Source organism: Malaclemys terrapin, chromosome 11 (genome assembly GCF_027887155.1).
Source record: "Malaclemys terrapin pileata isolate rMalTer1 chromosome 11, rMalTer1.hap1, whole genome shotgun sequence".
Classification (NCBI taxonomy): domain Eukaryota; kingdom Metazoa; phylum Chordata; order Testudines; family Emydidae; genus Malaclemys; species Malaclemys terrapin.
The window spans coordinates 29,499,831-29,513,010 of NC_071515.1; the positions used below are offsets into that span (position 1 = coordinate 29,499,831).

General features: G+C 42.2%; 1 protein-coding gene across 3 annotated transcripts in view; it reads right to left on the bottom strand.

Annotated features, from left to right (window-relative positions):
- Positions 1-1,094: 1,094 nt before the first annotated feature.
- ASNSD1 (asparagine synthetase domain containing 1) overlaps positions 1,095-13,180 on the bottom strand; it is a 42,754-nt gene continuing 30,668 nt past the window's right edge. For all 3 annotated transcript variants that reach the window (XM_054043704.1, XM_054043705.1, XM_054043703.1), the window contains exons 4-6: positions 6,889-8,436; positions 5,409-5,590; positions 1,095-1,468 (exon numbers count right to left, since the gene is read on the bottom strand). In XM_054043704.1, coding sequence (XP_053899679.1) covers positions 1,213-1,468; positions 5,409-5,590; positions 6,889-8,343 — 1,893 coding nt within the window. In that variant the 5' untranslated portion in view covers positions 8,344-8,436 and the 3' untranslated portion in view covers positions 1,095-1,212. The remainder of the gene's footprint in view (positions 1,469-5,408; positions 5,591-6,888; positions 8,437-13,180) is intronic.

The window sequence follows — 13,180 nt, forward strand, 5'->3', positions numbered from 1 at the left end:
CCTGGGTTTAGCAAGCCAATGCTCAAACCACTGAGCTATCCCTCCCCCAGTAGTAGTAGTTCCTTCCCTACAGTCCTTCTAATACTGTGCTTCCTTTCTTTATAATCATCCTTCCCCAGCTGGGCTGCATCTTTAATTAGGCCTGGTCCACCCTTTGGTGCAGCCAGATGTTAATTGGCATCTTTCAGAGCCAGGATGGGGTATACACTCTGTCACACAGCCTTAATTTATGTACAGTTTGGGGGACAGGGAGACACATTTAACACATGGTTTAAAAATTGTCACATCTCTCTTTCCCTTTTGAATTTCAGGTATTCCCTTTCCACAAGTATTTATGGTCACTTTCTCATTTCTGCTTGACAGTCTATCCTAATCAGGATGGCTGTCATTGTAAAAAAATAAAATAAAAAGTTATAATGGAAGAAACAGTGAGGATCTGTATTATGTACATTGTTAATATTACTTTCTTGCCATCACATCACTGCTAAACAATAGTGATATAGACATTCATTTTATGAGTATCTTCCAGATCTCTACATATTATAAACCAGATAAGAATTATATTACTTCTTGTATTAAATCTTGAGTTTTCCCTAATCCTAACAATCACTGTTGTGACATGGACTTTTTAGTATCTTAAACTAATAATTTCTTATAAGAGAGAATTTCATTTTTAAAATATGTAATACCAACACAATTAAATTGTTAAACGTAGAGTACATTTCAAATGTACAATGCAATATTGGTAAAAGGATAGAATGTATGTGATGTACAGTAGGTTTTCCTTCTTCAACTGTAAGTAAATGCACACAATAACCCCTAGAGATGACATTTTTTGTTGAGTTAATGTTATATACTAGCTTCATAATGTGGGCAGGTGGAGTGGATTCAAAAGTATTTCCCTCAAGCCCTGTGAAAATTAGTTAAAAAAAAAAAATACAGCCTGAATCTTGTTTTTCTGTGGAACCCCTGCTTCTCCTTCCCCCAGGGCAGTCATGCTCTGGCAGACCAGATTGAATAATACAGTAGTTCTTCATTAGGCCAAATGCAAGGTGTAATTACAGTTAAACTGATTAAAACCAGTAGATAAAACACAATTTTAAAATCTTGAGGATTTTATTGAATATCCACACATAATAAAATACAAAATTTTAAACCATAAATTTCTCATAAGATGTTCTGTGAACAAACCTTCAATTGCAGCCTCATAAATTAGTCTACTGAAACTGGCTGAAGTCTGCTGCATTTATCAGATGCCTTTTCACTGCTGTTTTCCATTTTTGCAATCCGTGTTCCAAACTGCATGGCCCTCTTTGGAAGAATAGTAGAGGCCTTGAGGCCAAGCTCCTTAGCTGCCAGGCGCAAAAGTAATTTCTCACCAATTCCTCGAGGTAGAGTCAAGTCTGCTTTTTCCGAAACAGGCAGAGAGTTAAGAAACGAAACAACATCTTCATCAAGGAAAGGAAATCTAAACAGAAAATATTATGAAAAATTGTTACCTTGACAAGGTTTAAATTCAAACAAATGTGTAGTGTACGAGAGAACTGCTTTTAGAATACTCAATTCACACTATAGTGATCTGTAGAAAATTTGGACTTTCAAGCCAATATCCATTCTTAGAAGACGATGCAACATAAATCTTGGTGCTAATGTGTTGTGAGAAAAACAGAAGTGTTGTGGAGTCTTGGGGAAATAAAAGACTGGAACAGCAATACACATCCATAAGAAACTTCATTTAAAACTTATCTGATTTGAAGTTTTAAAAGTCTTGCCCAAGAAAAATAATTTGTACTTAAATAGGAGCAAATGACAGAAATTCTGTTTTTATGCACAGCTCTCGTCACCACCAATAAAGATACATGGAAGAGAGAAAGCATAAATTATGTAGGTGCAGGATTGTTTAGAAATAAAATGTTTTCCAAGATCAGAGGCTTTTTAAATGTTGAACTACTGTAAAACCTAACTTTGGTACATAGCTACACTGGGATAGCTCAGTGGTTTGAGCACTGGCCTGCTAAACCCAGGGTTGTGAATTCAATCCTTGAGGGGGCCATTTGTGGATTTAGTTAGGGATTGATCAGGCTTTGAGCAAGGGGTTGGATTAGATGACCTCCTAAGGTCCCTTCCAACCCTAATAATCTATGATTCTATGAAACAAAACATATTTACACTGAAAATTCTGTGACACCATTCTAAAGGGGGGGGGGGGAAATCACAAAAATTTAGATAGTTAATGCCTACTGTCAGTTTTTACCTTGCTAAAAGAGTACTTCCTTCTTAAAAATCCTTTCACATGTATCATAGATTTATAATTCCGTAGGTCACTCTCCCCAACCAAAGATATGACACCATTTTCTGCTAGTCACAAAATCATGATTGGTGACCTAAGATCCATTTTTTCAGTTTACTATACAGAAAGAAGTTCTCCCCAGTGCAGAGTTAAGATGCAAAAACCTCCAAACCATCACTTAACTCTAATGGTGGGATGATTAACTGGGTCAAACAGGCATGAAAGGAGATGTTTTGTTTCTGCGTAAATTAAAGTGGGGCTACTGAATCTAGCCTGGGGTAGGGAAACTACAGCCCGCGGGCTGGATCCGGCCCCTCAGGGCTTTGGATCCGGCCCACTGGATTTCCCCCTGTGGTGCCACAGGCCCCTCGCCGCTCTCAGAAGCAGCCGGCACCACGTCCCCGCGGCCCCCCGGGGGGGGAAGGGAGGGCTCCGTACGTTGCCCTTGCCTCCAGGCACCGCCCCCCGCAGCTCCCATTGGCTGGGAATGGGGAACTACGGCCAATGGGAGCTTCAGGGGAGGTACCCAGAGGCACGGCAAGGGCAGCGCATGCGAAGCCCTCCGTCTCCCCTCCCCTAGGGGCCGCAGCGCTTCCTGGCGCGGGGCCGGGGACAGGGAAGGCATGCAGGGAGCATGCCCTGGCCCCGGTGCGCGCCACTGCCACCCCAGAGCTGCTTTAGGTAAGCAGCGCTGGGCCAGAGCCTGAACCCCTCCTGCAGCCCACTTCCTAATTCCCTGCCCTAAGCCCCCTCGTACATCCCACCCCCCTCCTGCATACCACCCGCCTGCCCTGAGCTCCCTGCTGCACCCTGCACCCGTGCACCCCAACCGCCTCCCGCAGTCCACACCCCTCCTGCACCCATGCCCTGAGCCCCCTCCTGCACTCCGCACCCCAACCCTCTTCCCTGAGCCCCCTCATGCACCCCGCACTCCTCCTCTGCCCCAATCCCTTGCCCTGAGCCCCTTCCTGCACACTGCACCCCCTCACACACCCCAACCCCCTGCCCTGGCCCTGCATACAATTTCCCCACCCAGATGTGGCCCTCGGCCCAAAAAGTTTGCCCACCCATAGGGTTACCATACGTCCGGATTTTCCCGGACATGTCCGGCTTTTTGGGCCTCAAATCCCCGTCTGGGGGGAAATCCCCAAAAGCCAAACATGTCCAGGAAAATCGGGACATGCGAGGCCGGCGGTGCTGGGCCGGGGGCCGGGCTGGGGACTGGCGGTGCTGGGCCGGGGGCCGGGCCCAACTAAATAATTCAGATTTCTATAAGAACACCTAACAGCATGTATGGATTAAAAAAAAAAAATTCTGCTCCCTTCCTGAGGTTTAGAAGTCTTTTGGGCCAAAAACAACACCAAAAATGCTCAGGCATCTCCTTCCTCCCTCTGGACATATCTGTCTGCTGCCTCTTCAGTTTAAGCTTTGCTGCTGCTGTTCCTGTTATACTAAACCTGGGGAAAAGTGTGTGTGACCCTAAGAACTCCTGTTCTGTAACAGTAACTCCCAACAAGCCACACAAACTCACTATACTTATCACATAAGAATGGCCCTACTGGGTCAGACCAAAAGTCCATCAAGCCCAGTATCCTGTCCTCTAACAGTGGCCAATGGCAGGTGCTCCAAAGGGAATGAACAAACAGGTAATCATCAAGTGATCCATGCCCTGTCACCCAATCCCAGCTTCTGGCAAACAGAGGCTAGGGACACCATCCCTGCCCATCCTGGCTAATAGCCATTGATGGACCTATCTTCCATGAATCTATCTAGCTCCCTTTTGAACACGATTATAGTATTGGCCTTCACACCACATTCATGGTATTTATCCCTAAATGATGTAATGTAGGATCTTAAATGAACACCAGGATCATACTGGTCATTAATAGTTGTGAAATGGGTACACGCACACACACAAACTCTCTCTCTCTCACAAACTGAAAATATGTTCTTAAAAAAGTCTGAACCGAGGCAGTGTTGATAAACAGGTTTCAACCAGACAAAGGATGTATATATTCACATCTGCCTTTGTAAGCCAACACAATGGAAGCCAGTTTTGCATATGAAGTCAGCAAAAGAATGTAAAAACAACATAAAGTCAGCACACCAAGGACTAAAACTTGGGGGAGGGAGAATGTAGGAGTCATCTTGACTCTGGGGGCCAACAATTAATTTTAGTGGATACAAGGAGAAGGCACTAGGACATCTCTTTATCCTGCATCTGAGGGAGTAATTGGGCATATTCATGAAAACAGGATCCCAAACTGCCCTGCTTGGCAGCACTGTAAAGGACATTTAGTAGAGATAAGACTGCTTTTAGACAGATGGTTAGACTGTTAAAGTTTAGTCTCTAGAAAGTGTGTACGGAGTTGTACATGTTACCTTGCTGACTGGATTACCCTTACTCACTGTCTCTTAAATCTTAGCCTTTGATAACAAATTTATGATTGTTTTCACTATAAATATATTGTAGTGCTCTGATGATATATATGAACTGATCCTCAGTTGAATCAAACCACCTCATATATACACTGCCTCCTGGGGGATAGCAAACCTGATATTTCTGTGAGTAGTCAGTGAGAGGGGCAAGATATCACAGGGAAACACTTCAAAGGGGCTTGAGGATGGGGTGGACCTATTGTTAAAGCAAAGGGAGGGGCGGGCTAGCACTGTCCAGAGGAGACTGAGTGGCTAACAGACTGGAGGTGCCAGGGAGCTGATTAACACTGCAATGGGTTAAGCACCAACAAGTCTGTCTCTTGCTGGAGGCAAAGGGGTAACAAGGTGACTCAAAGTCCTGGGTACCCCAAGAACCATCACTGTGTGCAGGTGAGATCACCTCAAATGAGTGCTTGTGAGGGTAATGTCATCATACTAACACGAGACTGGAAGTAAAATTTTCAGGTGGAAATGTGATTTTCAAGTTGCAATGTCTTCTTAAGGGGTACAGTAAGCACTTTAAATTAGTACAAGCCCAATGTCTGTACACATACAACAAATGTCCTCATGGAATTTTTAAAAAATTAAGACACAGGGAATTTTGATTTAAAATTCCACTGCAGTGCTAGAAATGGAGTTCTGAGTTGAAACTATTTGCTGCATGTTAAAACAGTGCTACCTTGCTTCTTTTCCATGATCTCCAATAATCCTGTCATCCCGGCCAAGATTTCTAGAAGAAATGCGAGCCAGTTCCATTCCTAGTTCCTTATTCAAGCCATCTAAACCATATTTTTTGAAGCAAACACGATGTCGGGAATAGCCTGCAAGCTGCTCATCTGCTCCAATTCCTGTAAGCACAACCTACAGAAGAGTATAAAAAGTGGTATTTTATTATTTATCTAGGAACTCTAAAGGGGGGGAAACATGTTATGGATTCCCAAAATATTCACCTGTAACCATCTGAAAATAAACCCAATAAATATATTCAAACACATTTAGATTAACATAATAGAATAAGCCTGCATTTATTAATTTTTAGAGGGCCTGATCTTGTTCCCATTGAAGTCACTGGGAACTCTGATTTAAATTGGAGCAGGATCAGACCTGAACAGTATACCCTCAGGCTTTAACTCATTAAAGAAAAACAAATAACCTGCTCTGTTATAATAAACCATTTCAGCCTATTTAGGGGAAAAAATTATCTCAATTTTTCAAAAAGTTCAAATTAACTGCTAAATAAATCACGTCACCTGAAAGACAACTAAAATAAAACCAGTATCCACATCTTTAGGTGATCCACTCTGATGCATAAGCCATTATAGGTTGTAGCACAATCTAAAAATAAAGCAAAATCCATTCAACTGTGCTTTAAATCCTCTATTATTTGACTCCAACCATTTAAAACATCCCCATTAATTGGCAGCAAATAGTATAAATCTCAAAGATGATGCAGAAGTGAACTCCAAATATGCAGAATTATTTTAAAAAAAACATTAATTCTTTCTCCATCCTAGCTACCGAAGCCAAGTGGGAGGAAAGAAGAGAATTCTTGAAGTGGCTATCAAATTATTAAAAGAAGTTGCCCCCTTCAAAACAGCAAGAAAAATATCAGGTGGACACACAGGAAAAGTTGCTCTTTAAATGACTATTTAAAATATGTCAGAAGTCTTCAAAAAACAATCCTCTCCCCTCAATAGTAATAGCATTTTTTTTCGGTCACATACCAACCCAAATAATGATATTGTGGGAATTACTGGTTTGTGGGATACCAGCACAAAACAATGCTGATTAACTACATTTTCTGCAGATTTAAATATTTCAAATCTGTTTAGGCTAGATCTGATGATACAATTCTTCTCTATTACGTCAATTCAAAAATTGAATATTCCAGGCTGAAGATTATTGCCTTTCCCAGTTCTACTGCTGTATACTCAAGCTTACGGATAGAATAATTCCATGCCAAGGAACTGAATGCAGGAGTCCTGCATTTTTGGAACTGCAGGCAGTTACACACTTATTACAACTGCAAAATGTACTTATGTTTGCTACTTGTATTCCAGCAACCTTGGATATTTATTCTGTACTGACTACTGAAGCTAAACTGCACTATACTTATTTTTATTAACCAAGTATAAAGACAGACAAAGAAGATCTGATACCTTTGCAGAACTTTTATATGGTTTTACATCTCCCTGGGTAGTAATAAAACCTTCTCCCCTGGAAGCAAACCAAACTGCACAACCAATGCTGTCATCCAGAACAGTATCCAATGGATAAACTAAGTGGCTTATGCGCTGTTGTCTCATTCTTTTAAGTTCCTCAAGTGTAACATTAATTTCCACAAAATTCCAAGTTCTCGAAGGATTAATAGTCTCTAGTTCTTCCAATCCTGCCCTGCCAGTGATTCTGTCAGGCACACAGAAGCAAGACAAGTTATCAACAAGTGTAGTATCAAGTTTTTTAAAGCATTCCTGACAAGAATGCAATTCATGTTGTTTTTTCTGCTTGCTTTGTTTAGTCTGTTCTTTAATCATGAAGGCTACATTAAGAAGATCAATTGGTTCCTCCGAAGGAATATGTCGATCAGCTAGGGTTGCAATAAGCATAGAATCAATGCCACCAGAAAACAGTATTGCAACATGTGCTTTCTTGATAGGTATACTCAGATTTTCTCCTGTTAGCTCATCTGTATCTCTAAACAGATATAAAACACGTCTCTTTACTGCTTCACTTAAAACATCAATAAGCTGATGGACCAATTTCTTCTTGTGCTCTTCTGCAAGAAATCCTTGAAGATCTTCTACAGTAACTGTACGATTAGTAATATTAGGGCAATGAGAGTCAACTGAAGTTTCAGGAACTGTCCTATTTAAAGGAACAACTGGTGTTATTAGAGAAAGTTTTGATTCGCTCATCGTAAGAGACACATAAGCAGGTAAATCTTTTGAAATCTGATCCAAGCCACTGAGGAATCTGTCTTCTATTGCATTTTCTCTGGAATGGTATTTCCAGGGATATAATGTTAAAACCAAATATTCAGATATAGCACAGGCCTTGAGATCGATTTTGTAAATTCCAGATGCTGGAACTTCCTGCCATTGGTTATCAGATTCAGAAAGAGCACTTACAGATGACAGACAGAGAGCCCTATCTAGCTCATTATTAAACTGCCACAACAAACTACGACGACCAAAATAATCCCTACCAAACCACAAGTAGTGTCTAGATGCTTGATAATAAATAAAAGACCATGGACCCTGAACAGATGAGAAGAGTGACAAAATATCAGATTCACTACTACATGATGAAAGATGATGAAACATAACTTGAGTGTCATTCTCTGCTGTCCCTATGTGAATTCCATTGAAGACTTCTCCATTCCAAAGAAACACGTTGTTATCAATGTCTGTCAGAGGCTGGGGAGTCATCAATCCCCTCAAGTGAAGTATATGGCCAGAAAACAAACACTGGTAGGAGAGATCAGACAAAGTCTTTATCAGATGCTGGCTGCTGTTAGGCCCTCTTCTTCTAAGGTTGCACAGGAGATCATCTTTGAAGAAACCACCAATAGTGTGCTGAACAGACAAGCTGACAACACAACAAATACCACACATTGCTATGTAGAATTTAAATGGTCTATTTCCTGATTTTGGTCTTCTCTGAATTTTCTATCTCCTGATGTGCCCTCTTCAGGTCATCTAATGTGTCTGCATAAAAGAAAAGAGGAAATAAATAATCACTGAAATTATTTTAATAAATTAATAAATTTAATTAATAAATTAATAATTATTAAAAATTTTAAAAATAAAATTAATAAATGTGATAGAATAATAATGACTTAGAGGGATAGACAGTGAGCTTTTTGGGGCAGGGACTGTCTTTCTGGTCTATATTTGTACAGTGCCTAACACAATAGGATCTTGGTCCATGAAGGCCTTAAAAGCCAGAGGCTAAGCGACCAAGGGGAGCTAGCGAACAGGGGACCGCAAACAGGAGAGTTTGAGAAGGGGCGATCCCCCTGTTGAACAAACAAGGTGCGAGTACTAATCTTGGGGTGAATTAGTTTGTTTGGCTGTTTGTGGTTTTTCTTTCTCTTTCAGGTTATTTCAGTTGCAGAGTCAATTGGGATTGTGTGTCTGGAGACTGTTTGAGCCTTCGTTCCCTGGTTCATCCTTGATCAGCCTCGTGATCACCTGCCCCCTATGAGATTAATGAGGGGGTAGGGCTGATGTAGGAGAAAAGGCCTTAAAAGCCAAAGACTAAGCGACCAAGGGACCACAAACAGGGGAGTTTGAGAGGGGGTTTGTGGGAGGGAGACGAAATAAAATCGCTATGGTTAGGAAGGGCCACATCGCCAGTGCCAGCATTGCTCCTGTCTCCTCCACCTGAGCCTGTATCCAGGCAGACAACCTAACCATGGATGCCTCTACCCAGATCCTGGTGTGGATTTGCAGAGATTGTGGCCTGCATTTCCCACTCACAGAAAGCCAAGCTGGGGGGGACCATCCAGTGTGAAAGGTGCCTGCTGGTGGAATCTCTCGGGAAGCAGGTGGGAGAGCTACAGGAGGAGGTGGCTAGGCTGAGGAGCATCAGTGCCCAATTCCTTGAGAGTATTCATAGGGAGACATCCAAGGCTGAGGACGCTATCCAGCAACAGAGGATTGCTGTCACACCACCGAGGGAGGAGGATATGGCTCTGTCACAGGGAGGACACTGGCTCCTGGTTACTTCTGGCAGCAGGCAGTGCTCCATCCCTATTCCCAACTCACCCACGATGGTGATGGAAAACCAATATGCTGCCCTGGCGATGAGCAGTCACCCACAAAGGTGGAGGAGGAGAAGCCATGTACCCCCAAGGCTGGGAGGATCGCAGCCACCACTCCCCGAAGGAAACGTAGGGTAGTGGTGGTTGGTGACTCTCTTCTGAGGGGGTTGGAGGCACCCATCCATCACCCTGACATGGCATGCTAGGAGCCCATATCCGAGATGTTATGGAGGGACTGTCAAGGATCATCCCCATGCTCCCCTACTATCCCATGCTACTCATTCATGTGGGCACTAATGATACTGTGAGGTATAACCCTCAGCAGATCAGAAGTGACTACAGGGCTCTGGGAGTAAGGGTGAAGGAGCTGGGAGCGCAGGTGGTGTTCTCTTTGATCTTTCCGGTCAAGGTTAGGGGCCCAGGCAGAGACAGATGCCTCCCCTAGAGGTGAATGCCTGGCTAAGATGGTGTCGTCAGGAAGGCTTTGGATTCCTTGACCCCGGGATGCAGTTCCAGGAAGAAAGACTGCTAAGCAGAGATGGGGTCCACCTATCGAGGAAGGGGAAGAGCATATTTGGATACAGACTGGCTAACCTAGTGAGGAGGGCTTTAAACTAGGTTTGAAGGGGGCAGGTGACCAAAGCCCACACGTAAGTCAAAAACATGGAGACCTGAGAGAAGGATCGGAATTTGGGTGGAGCACGGGTTTGTTATAGCAGGGATAAGGGAGAGAAAAGACAAAACAAGCGGTGGGGGAAATCAAATCAGTAGCTTAGATCTGTATACTAATGCGAGAAGTATGGGGAATAAGCAGGAAAAACTTGAAATGCTAGTAAATAAACACAACTATGACATAGTTGGCATCACAGAGACTTGACGGGATAATACGCAGGACTGGAATATTGGTATCGAAGGGTACAGCTTGCTCAGGAAGGACAGACAGGGGAAAAAAGGGAGGAGATGTTGCCTTATATATTAAAAATGTATACACTTGGACTGAGGTTGAGATGGAAATAGGAGACAGACTTGTTGAAAGTCTCTGGATAAGGATAAAAGGGGTCATGGTAGGGGTCTACTACAGACTATCTAACCAGGAAGAAGAGATGGATGAGGCTTTAAGAAACTAACAAAATCATCCAAAGCACAGGACTTGGTGGTAATGGGGGACTTCAACTACCCAGACATCTGTTGGGAAAATAACACAGCAGGGCAAAGATTATCCAATAAGTTCTTGGAATGTATTGGAGACAATTTTTTATTTCAGAAGGTGGAGAAAGCTACTAGGGGAGAAGCTGTTCTAGATTTGATTTTAACAAATAGGGAGGAACTGGTTGAGATTTTGAAAGTGGAAGGCAGTTTGGGTGAAAGTGATCATGAAATGGTAGAGTTTGTGATTTTAAGGAATACACCTCTACCCCGATATAACGTGACCCAATATAACACGTATTCGGATATAACGCGGTAAAGCAGTGCTCCGGGGGGGGCGGGGGGGGGGGGCGGGAATGCGCACTCTGGCGGATCAAAGCAAGTTCGATATAACGCGGTTTCACCTATAATGCAGTAAGATTTTTGGCTCCAGAGGACAGTGTTATATCGAGGTAGAGGTGTAGTAGGACAGAGAACAGCAAAATAAAGTCAATGGGAGTTGGTAGGTAAGATCCCATGGGAAGCAAGTCTAAGGGGAAAAACAATTGAAGACAGTTGGCAGTTTTTCAAGAGACATTATTAAGGGCACAAGAGCAAATTATCCCACTGCGTAGGAAAGATAGGAAGTATGGCAATAGACCACCCTGGCTTAAGAACATAAGAAAGGCCGTACCGGGTCAGACCAAAGGTCCATCTAGCCCAGTATCCTGTCTACCGACAGTGGCCAATGCCAGGTGCCCCAGAGGGAGTGAACCTAATAGGCAATGATCAAGTGATCTCTCTCCTGCCATCCATTTCCACCCTCTGACAGACAGAGGCTAGGGACACCTTTCCTTACCCGTCCTGGCTAATAGCAATTAATGGACTTAACCTCATGAATTTATCTAGTTCTCTATTAAACTCTGTTATAGTCCTAGCCTTCACAACCTCCTCAGGTAAGGAGTTCCACAAGTTGACTGTGCGCTGCGTGAAGAAGAACTTCCTTTTATTTGTTTTAAACCTGCTGCCCATTAATTTCATTTGATGACCTCTAGTTCTTGTATTATGGGAATAAGTAAATAACTTTTCCTTATCCACTTTCTCCACATCACTCATGATTTTATATACCTCTATCATATCCCCCCTTAGTCTCCTCTTTTCCAAGCTGAAGAGTCCTAGCCTCTTTAATCTCTCCTCATATGGGACCCGTTCCAAACCCTTAATCATTTTAGTTGCCCTTTTCTGAACCTTTTCTAGTGCAAGTATATCTTTTTTGAGATGAGGAGATCACATCTGTACGCAGTATTCGAGATGAGGGCGTACCATCAATTTATATAAGGGCAATAATATATTCTCAGTCTTATTCTCTATCCCGTTTTTAATTATTCCTAACATCCTGTTTGCTTTTTTGACCGCCTTTGCATACTGCGTGGACATTTTCAGAGAACTATCCACGATGACTCCAAGATCTTTTTCCTGACTTGTTGTAGCTAACTTAGCCCCCATCATATTGTATGTATAGTTGGGGTTATTTTTTCCAATGTGCATTACTTTACATTTATCCACATTAAATTTCATTTGCCATTTTGTTGCCCAATCACTTAGTTTTGTGCGATCTTTTTGAAGTTCTTCACAGTCTGCTTTGGTCTTAACTATCTTTAGCAGTTTAGTATCATCTGTAAACTTTGCCACCTCACTGTTTACCCCTTTCTCCAGATCATTTATGAATAAGTTGGATAGGAACAGTCTGAGGACTGACCCTAGGAGATTAATCAGGAGATCTTCAACAATCAGAAGCTCAAAAAAGAATACTACATAAAGTGGAAACTAAGTCAAATTACAAAGGATGAATATAAACATAACATACGTATTTAGGGACAAAATTAGAAAGGCCAAGGCACAAAACGAGATCAAACTAGCTAGAGACATAATGTATAACAAGAAAACATTCTACAAATACATTAGAAGCCAGAGGAAGACTAAGGACAGGATAGGCCTGTTACTCAATGAGGGGGGGAAAACAATAACAGAAAATGTGCAAATGGCAGAGGTTTTTAATGACTTCTTTGTTTTGGTTTTCACCAAGAAGGTTGGTGGTGATTGGACATCTAACAAAGTGAATGCTAGTGAAGATGAGGTAGAATCAGAGGATAAAAAAGGGAAAGAACAAGTTAAAAATATCTTAGACGAGTTAGATGTCTTCAAGTCACCAGGGCCTGATTAAATGCATTCTAGAATACTCAAGGAGCTGACTGAGGAGATATCTGAGCCATTAGCAATTATCTTTGAAAAGTCATGCAAGATGGGAGAGATTCCAGAAGACTGGAAAGGGGCAAATATAGTGCCAGTCTATAAAAAGGGAAATAAGGACAACCCAGGGAATTACAGACCAGTCAGCTTAACTTCTGTACCTGGAAAGAAATGGAGCAAATAATAAAGCAATCAATTTGCAAACACTGAGAAAATAATAAGGTGATAAGAAGAGCAACAAAAATGATTAAAGGTCTAGAAAACATGGCCTATGAGGGTAGATTGAAAAAATTGGGTTTGTTTAGTCTGGA